Here is an 8633-nt window from a genome sequence, read left to right as displayed (position 1 = left end):
GCCTGTACCGGCCGATATTTCGGCCTTCATTTTTTTTTTTCCATTTTTTCAAACTACAAGTTCACATTTTGACCCCCAATTTAGACTAGACTATTTATAATTTATATATATGTATGTATTTATATATAATTTATTCATATATAAACTATTATTTTAGAATATAATTGTTATATATATTTATATATATAATTTTTTCATATATCGACTATCCCGAAACGGTACACGAAACGGTATCGGTACCGAAATATTTCGTTCCATTGCCTTGACCGGTACGCCATCCGGTACGGTATTCAAAACATTGCTACAAACACAGGGAAATGACCGTGAGACGGCCATTGGGGTGGTGCCCAGGAAGTCTTTGATGTTTTAGTCAATATTGTCTTTAATTGAGTGTGCCCAAAAATAGTTAGAGTAAAGAGAGCCTACCCTCGATCTCGATACCTGTGAGTAATTTTTATACCTAATTCCTGGGACAAAAAGCCCCTACGACAAAGGGTGGCGTCCTCCTTGCAGCTTCTTCAGCCATGCCTATTTAATGAGGTGTGGCCTTCTAGGTGGTGCATTTAATGCGGCATGACCCTCTATCCCGTCTGACTATCGCAGGGGTGATGCGTCGAATCACCCTCCCTCTAGGCGACACAGCGGGGAAGCTTGTGTGTCCCCTTGTCCCTATTTCTTTGGGCTCTGAAGGCCCCCATGGGCCAGAGTTTATTTGGTTAGTCAAGCTTGTTGTGCCTAAGCCTACGTCCCTAGGCCGAAGGCCCCAGGGGAAAAACCCCCTAACAATTACCCCGAAAATTCCTACCGGACTAATTCGGTGAATTCCTTCTTGCCTTTACCCTTCGATCGCTTGCATGGTTGGCCATTAGCATCTCTCCTCTGTAGAATCGAGGCAGTGCTTGTTCATTAGCTCTCTCCACGTGTCTTGCCGTGATTTGTCTTTATCCGGTCCTTTCGTTTCCCATGATGCGGCACAACGATTCCCATTCCCGCTTTACTAGCACATTTTGGTGGTTGCCTTCAGGTAGTTGATGACGCACGTTATGTCTTTTCTGCATTGATGACTTCAGGCGACTGACGTTGCAGGAGTCATGCCAAGTTTGCAGTCTTTGTGCAGTGTGCGGGTTCCCATGATCCTGGGACACGAACCGTCCTTTCAGGCTTATATAGACTTTCTCCCCGTGCAGTAGATCTGTTGGGTTTGCTCCTTTGGAGTCCCACATTGGTGGAAGAGAATTGAGGAGCAGGCCTCAAGGCCTATAAATAGGGTGCTTGGCCTCTTAGTTAATTATATCAAGTCATAAGCTTAATTAGTAACTTGTGACTCTAAGAAAAGTCCTCTATTAGCCTTTTCTTGTAAAAAGGAAAGAGGTGAGAGTTAAAGTTTTACTAGTGGGAAAGCTTTGTGGGTGTCATTTGGGGTGAGGAGAAAAATTGTGTGATTGTAATAATTTTTCACATAGTATATTTTCTTCTCTGGGTCTAGTGAATTTTCTCCTGTTTTTTGGAGTTTCCACGTAAATTCTTGTGTTGTTATTATTTCTCTGGTTTTCTTCATATTTCACTAAAAAGTGGATCCTGGGGGTGAATTTGGTAGGTCCAAATTCCTAACAAGTGGTATCAGAGCCACTAGGTTCTTTTTGGTGGGTGGAGCTTTGGTGTGGTAGTGTGAATACGTACAGTCTAAGGAGGTTATGTCTAGGAGATTGGTATTTAAGTGGTCTAGTGTGACCCTCCAATCTTTCCTAGGAACCTTGAAGTTCTGTCTAGGAAAGAATAATATTTCCTGAGAACTTACTTAGTGAGTACTATTCATTTCTACGGTAAAAATTCATCGAAGCAATATCAGGAAGTAAGGCTTCAAATTCTATCAGATATGAGGTGGAAAAATTTGATGGGAGAATCAATTTTGGCTTGTGACAAGTTCAAGTCAAGGATATTTTGATTCAATCAGGATTACACAAAGCGTTGAAGGGCAGACCAATCCCTGAAGTCAGCAGTGATACTAGCGTGACTGATGAAACAAAGAGCAGATCTGTAATGAGCGATGAAGATTGGGAGGATCTGGATTTGAGAGCAGCAAGTTCGATACGTCTGTGCCTGGCCAAGAATGTTCTTACAAATGTGCATGGAATATCTACGGCAAAGAAACTCTGGGAAAAGCTCGAAGAGTTGTATCAGACAAAGGGCGTCTCAAATCGGGTGTACCTGAAGGAGCAGTTTCATACACTGCATATGAGTGAAGGTACAACTATTTCAGATCATTTAAGTGTTTTCAATGGCATTGTCTCTGAGCTAGAATCTATTGGAGTTAAAATTGATGATGAGGATCAAGCCTTGAGACTCATCTGGTCTCTTCCACCTTCCTATGAGCATATGAAGCCTATTTTGATACATGGGAAGGAGAAAATAATTTTTTCAGAGGTTACCAGTAAACTCTTTTCTGAAGAGAGAAGACTAGGTGGTGGAAGAAATGGTCCACCTGGAAACTTAATTGGTAGTAGCTGGTAATGGGAAGAAGAAAAACTCCATGAAGATGAAAGTAGTCTGCTGGGGGTGTGGACAATCTGGGCACGTCAAGAAAAATTGTCCAAGAGCAGGAGCAGGTTCGGCAAGTAGCTCCAAGTCAGTAAATGGAGATACTGGTAATGAAACTAACGTTGTGTCTCTCTCCATGGAAGACGATGTCTGTTAAAGGGACATGTACATCCTCATGGCATGCTGCTAATTCCCAAAGTTGCCATGATAGAGGATGTGTTAATGTTAGTGGGTTCACAAGTTTGCACACAGGCATTGGTTTGGCATTAATGCAGAGTGTGTGGTGGAAATTTATGTCGATGGTTGATGAACTTCTAGGAAAGCCAAACATGGAAGTTGCACCATAATTTTTTAGCAAAATTATTTTCGACATGGGCCGAAATTGAAATCCTTGGAATTGGTTTATTCTGAGTGGGTATGCTTTTATGGTGGAGTATGATAGTAGAAGCTATGAAGATCTTCATTGCAGTGGAGCGTGGCTGTGGGACCAGCCAAAGTCGCAAGGTGGAGATTGTTGGGTTTGCTCCTTTGGAGTCCCACATCGGTGGGAGAGAATTGAGGAGCAGGCCTCAAGGCCTATAAATAGGTGCTTGGCCTCTTAGTTAATTACACCAAGTCATAAGCTTAATTAGTAACTTGTGACTCTAAAAAAAGTCCTCTATTAGCCTTTTCTTGTAAAAAGGAAAGAGGTGAGAGTTAAAGTTTTACTAGTAGGAAAGCTTTGTAGGTGTCATTTGGGGAGAGGAGAAAAATTGTGTGATTGTAATAATTTTTCACATAGTGTATTTTCTTCTCTGGGTCTGGTGGTTTTTCTCCTGTTTTTGGGAGTTTCCACGTAAATTCTTGTGTTATTATTATTTCTTTGGTTTTCTTCATATTTCACCAAAAAGTGGATCCTGGGGGTGAATTTGGTAGGTCCAAATTCCTAACAAGATCATCCCTCACTTCCTTCTTGTGCTGAGCAAGCGCTTTTGGTCTGTTTCCTTCCTAAAGCTCTCTGTGCTTGCTTCTCCCTTCTTTCTTATTCTCTTATGGCTCTTAAGAACCATACTCATGCGGCCCCGAAGGGTTCTAAGAACCCTAAACCTACCAAGTCGTTGAATCCTCCTCAAGACTATGTGGACGCAGAGTTTGCGGAAGCTCCCGTGACGACTCAGAGATATGAGGGCTCCTCGTGGAGGTTAGAAGTGACTCCAGCGAGCTGGATTCACTGAGGAGGGAGTACAATGTACCAAGGCTGCGAACATCAAAGTGTTGCCACCGGACGAGGGTGCCATGGACCTGAGGGATACATGTACAAAGTTGCGTTGTATCTTGTTGTCATGTTTTTTGATGGCTTGTGGCTACCGTTTTGCCACCCCGTTCGTGATGTGTTGGACATTGCACGAGTGGCTCTGGCCCAACTTCATCTTAATGCATGGAGGATCCTCGTGAGTTGTTGCGTCATTTGGTGGTGCGCCCTGGATGAGGCAAGCGCCGACTAGCCAGACCTTACCATCTGAGAATTTTTCCTTACCCACAATATGTTAAAAAGGGGCGGGAACACTTGCAGCTTCCATTCTATCCAGGCCTTGGCTCGCCTGTAGCCGAAGTATGAGAAACAGTCCCCGTGGTCTAAGCATTTCTTCTTCATGTCAAGTGACAGGTGGGAATACCACCATAGCAAGTTGCTTGGCAGGAATTCCCCGTTCTGGCCAATTGGGGGGTCGTGCGAGAAGAACTCATGAAGTCCCCAGCGACCCTGCAAGAGGTCCAACGTCTTGATGTCGGATGGGCCTGGGTGGCTGTGCACCAGGTCGAAGTTTTTATTTTGCACAACATGGAGGTGTGAGAGGTGGCTACAATTTTCAAAAGTTGGACTCAATAGGTTCCTCATTGAGTTTCATAGAGATATGGTGCTAGTGATCAATGGTAGGCCACGGTCTTTTGATAGATGGCTTCTATGTCTTTAGGTTTTCGATGGCTCCATGTCTATCAATGAATTGCCTTTTAACAAAAGGAATTCTGGATCGAAGTTTATAATCTGCCCTTTGACTGTATGAACCAAGAGTTTGGTCACTAGCTTGGAGGTAATGTGGGAAGGGTGATTAAAGTCCATGTAGATGATAGAGGCATTGGCTGGGGGAAGTTTCTTAGAATAAGGGCTGAAGTTGACATTACTAAAGCACTCCTAAGAGGCATGTTTCTCACAGTGGATGGGAAGAAGTCATGGGTGCATTTTAAATATGAATGATTGCCCTCTCTATGCTTTAAACGTGGAGTCATCAAACAGTCCCAGAACCCATGTCCTAATGGTCCGAGTGGGAGTAGTCAATTTCAATATGGGGTTTGGTTAAGAGCTCTTGCAGTTAGGGAGAGTGAGCTACAATGAAAATGATACGGAGAAGGGAATACTCAGTCTGTTCAACCTTAACGATATAAACGATATGTTGCACTTCTACATCATTTAAGAGGCTATTAGAGTTTGCTAGAAAATTCCACACTTCAAGATCAAGGATCTAGATGGTTTTTCTGGGAAAAAAATGAAGAGAGAAAGAGGAGAGTTTTTTGTCTTCTTGTAGGACTCTTTTTCACACTCACACAAATGATGTACGTCCTCTTATCTTAAAAGAGTTTACATATGGAAGTTAATTAACTTCCCTAAATATGTGGAATTTAAATAACTTCTCTTAAGTTGTAATAGTGGTGGGGAGTTAAAAAATAACTTACCCACCCATGTGGACACTACTTGGTCATGGGATTTACCCATTACCAACATCTCCCACTTGTCCACTATGGGTGCTATATCCATTAACAATCTCCTCATGTTCTCTCAATCAATTATTCCTCATACAGAAATTGAAGCGTTCGACTTGACGAGAAGACAAAGGGTAGGAGTACTATATTAAGTCACCATCATACTAACATAGTACATCACTCATTATATCTCGTCTATGCCCCAGATTATTTGATCTCACTAGATCAAGTGTCCTTAATCCCTCACAAGTTTATAATTCAAAGAAATTCTTGATCTCACATATATAATATGCTCATAATTATATTGAGTCAAAACGACACAATTGCCCGGGCTATGAGACATAAAATAACAAGAATCTAAACAATCTTCCCTAGACACTCATGTCAATTCAATTAGACGTGACAGCCTTCCTAGACATGTTCCGCTAGACCGTATTATCCGCGGGCCTAAGAAAACATGCTAAAGCAGCAACATCATGTTTTCATTTCATGACATAGTTCAAGGTTCAATGACATATGAATAGATCATTTAATGACCCATGAGGGCTCACATAGTGGTGGAGCAAGGACCCATCCAATCACTCCCTCATATGGTTGTCTACAACATATACAGTATGAAATGTATGTTACGCGAAACTCCCACTTAATTGGGCTTGTCACATTCAAACGCCGTAGGAATCTTAGTCTAGTCGCCACAAAGGCGTTCTAACTTGAGTTTCTTAGCACAGTTACTCATCTAGCACCTGTCTAAGATCTCATATTCTGCTTTAATCAGGCTTTATGAATTTGTGCAAATACTTCATATACGACTCTTGTAAGTCTCATCTTAGTCAAGCTAAGACGACATTCTTTAAATTTATCTTAAATACTCTAAAGTATTAAGATATTTACTAGCTCGCTTTCCAAGCGCCAAAGTAATCAACTTGTCTCATCTTGCTCGCTACTCAAGCGCCAAAAGATCATCTATGTGAGTGGACTGATCTTTGCCTGTGACTTCTTTATAATGTGTGCTTTTCACTTAGTATCAATTATTTAATAATATGAGATAAACACAATAATCTCACTGCAATAGATACTAACAGTGTTAAATATACAATAAAGTCTAAGGTATCCTTAATACAACATATATCAAATCCGAAGAAGTCCCAAACTCCTAACATGAGTTTGGAAAATATTTCTATTAGTAGCCTTAGTGAGAGGATCAATTACCATCTTGCTGTAGAGATATGTTGTAGGATCACCTCACCTCGTGTAAAAATATCTCGAATGTAATGAAAACGGATATCTATGTGTTTGGTTCTACCATGGTATTTGGGATCCTTGGCATATGCCCAAGCTACCATACTATCACTGTATATCTTAACGGCTTCATCTACAGAGTCGTAACATCTAGGCATTGGAAAAATCTCCTCAACCAAACAACCTTTTGTACAGTTGCTAAACAAGCAACGTACTCTGACTCCATCGTGGACAAAGCAATGCATGATTGTTTCTTGCTACACCAAGAAATAGCTCCCCCACTAAGCATAAATGCGTAACCCGTCGTGGATTTTCGCTCATCTTTGTCACTAGCCCAATCAGCATCGCTATAACCCTTCAGTCTCATGTCTCCACCCTGGTAGCAAAGAACAAGGTCTGCTGTCCCATGAAGATATCGAAAAATCCTCTTAACTACTTGCCAATGAATAGGTCCTGGATTACTCTGATAACAACTAACCAATCCAACCGCAAAGCAAAGGTCAGGTCGTGTACACAACATAGCATACATCAGACTTCTAATTGCACTTGCATAAGGAACTCTGGTCATTCCTTTCTTTTCCTCATCATTCTTAGGACAATGTTCTAGGCTCAAAGTATAAGCCTTCTCAATTGGAGTGTCTATGGGTTTGGAGTTGTGCATATGAAATCGTTCTAGAATTTTCTTAGTGTAAGTCTCTTGAGACAAACCAAGAAACTTTCTAGATCAATCCCTTGAAATTTTAACTCCCAGCACATAATTTGCTTCACCCATGTCCTTCATCTCAAAAGTAGAGGACAACCACTCTTTTGTGGCGACAATTATCTCCATATCATTTTCAGCTAATAAGATGTCATCCACGTACAAAGACAAAATTTTAAAAAAATTTCCTATACGTTTGACATACACACAATGATCTTTTTCTAGCATTTCAAAGCCAATTGAAGTAATGGCCTCATGAAATTTGAGGTACCATTGTCTAGACAATTGTTTAAGACCATAAATGGAACATTTCAGTTGGCATACTTTGTGCTCTTGTCCCTCAACCTCAAAACCAACAGGTTGATCCATATAGATCTCCTAATCTAGTTCTCCATTGAGAAATGTAGTTTTCACATCTATTTTCTAAATCTAGATGTGCAACTGTAGCTAGAATAAGGCGAATGGAAGCAAATCTCACCACAGGGGAGAATGTTTCTTCATAATCTATACCCTATCTTTGAGTATAGCCCTTCACCACGAGTCGGGCCTTATACTTGTCAATTGATTCATCTGCCTGACGCTTAATTTTTAAAACCCATTTTATTCCAATAGATTTGCGTCCAGGTGGAAGATCAACTATCTCCCAAACTTGATTCTTTGCAATAGAACTCATCTCATCTCTCATAGCAGCCAGCCATTTATTTGAAGCAGGTGAACTTAGTGTTTCCTCATAAGAAGAAGGTTCATCAAAGTCACACAGAGCACACATGAAAGATTCACCTTCAATCTCAAAACGACGACGAGGAATGGTTCCACGTACACTTCTACTAACTGAGACTCTTGTGAGTTGCATTCTAGTGGTATACTCTCACTTGGAGACAAGTCACTCCCACTATTTTTTACGATTCTAAGATGTGATAATTCTCCACCCTCACCTAAAGATTGAGTAATTCCCTCAAGTTCTTGCAACTCAAAAAGTTTAAGATCATTCTTTGTTTCACCAATATTGGGAAAAATATTCTCGATAAATGTGACATCACGTAACTCTATTTCTGTCATCCCTCAGTTAGGATGTTCACCAAACATCACATAGCCCTTTGAGGTCTCTGAATATCTTATGAAGATATGCTTATTTGTTCTAGGGCCAAGTTTTCCATATTTATGGGAAGTGGTGTGAACATAACCTGCAGAACCCCAAGGTCGCAAATGTTCTAAATTTGGTTTTACACTACTTCATAATTTATGTGGGGTTGAAGGAACGGACTTATAAGGCACACGGTTCAAAATATAGACAACAGCTAGAAGAGCATCCCCCCAAAAAGATATTGGCAGGTTAGCTTGCGCCACCATTGATCGAACTATTTCTAATAAGATACGATTTCTCCTTCCCCCAACACCATTTTGTTGTGGTGTGCCAAGA

At 41.0% G+C, this 8633-nt stretch overlaps 1 protein-coding gene across 1 annotated transcript; it reads right to left on the bottom strand.

Annotated features, from left to right (window-relative positions):
- Positions 1-6646: 6646 nt before the first annotated feature.
- LOC121235554 (secreted RxLR effector protein 161-like) lies at positions 6647-7174 on the bottom strand. The gene has a single exon (XM_041131897.1). It carries the CDS (start codon positions 7172-7174, stop codon positions 6647-6649), a length of 528 nt encoding a protein of 175 aa, XP_040987831.1.
- Positions 7175-8633: the final 1459 nt, after the last annotated feature.

The sequence above is a fragment of the Juglans microcarpa x Juglans regia genome, chromosome 6D (assembly GCF_004785595.1).
Source record: "Juglans microcarpa x Juglans regia isolate MS1-56 chromosome 6D, Jm3101_v1.0, whole genome shotgun sequence".
Classification (NCBI taxonomy): domain Eukaryota; kingdom Viridiplantae; phylum Streptophyta; class Magnoliopsida; order Fagales; family Juglandaceae; genus Juglans; species Juglans microcarpa x Juglans regia.
This window is presented reverse-complemented; position numbering and strand designations above follow the sequence as displayed.

Bases quoted from the DNA above. Each gene is read 5' to 3' on its own strand.
- LOC121235554 (XM_041131897.1), bottom strand. From the start codon at position 7,174: ATGCACAACTCCAAACCCATAGACACTCCAATTGAGAAGGCTTATACT.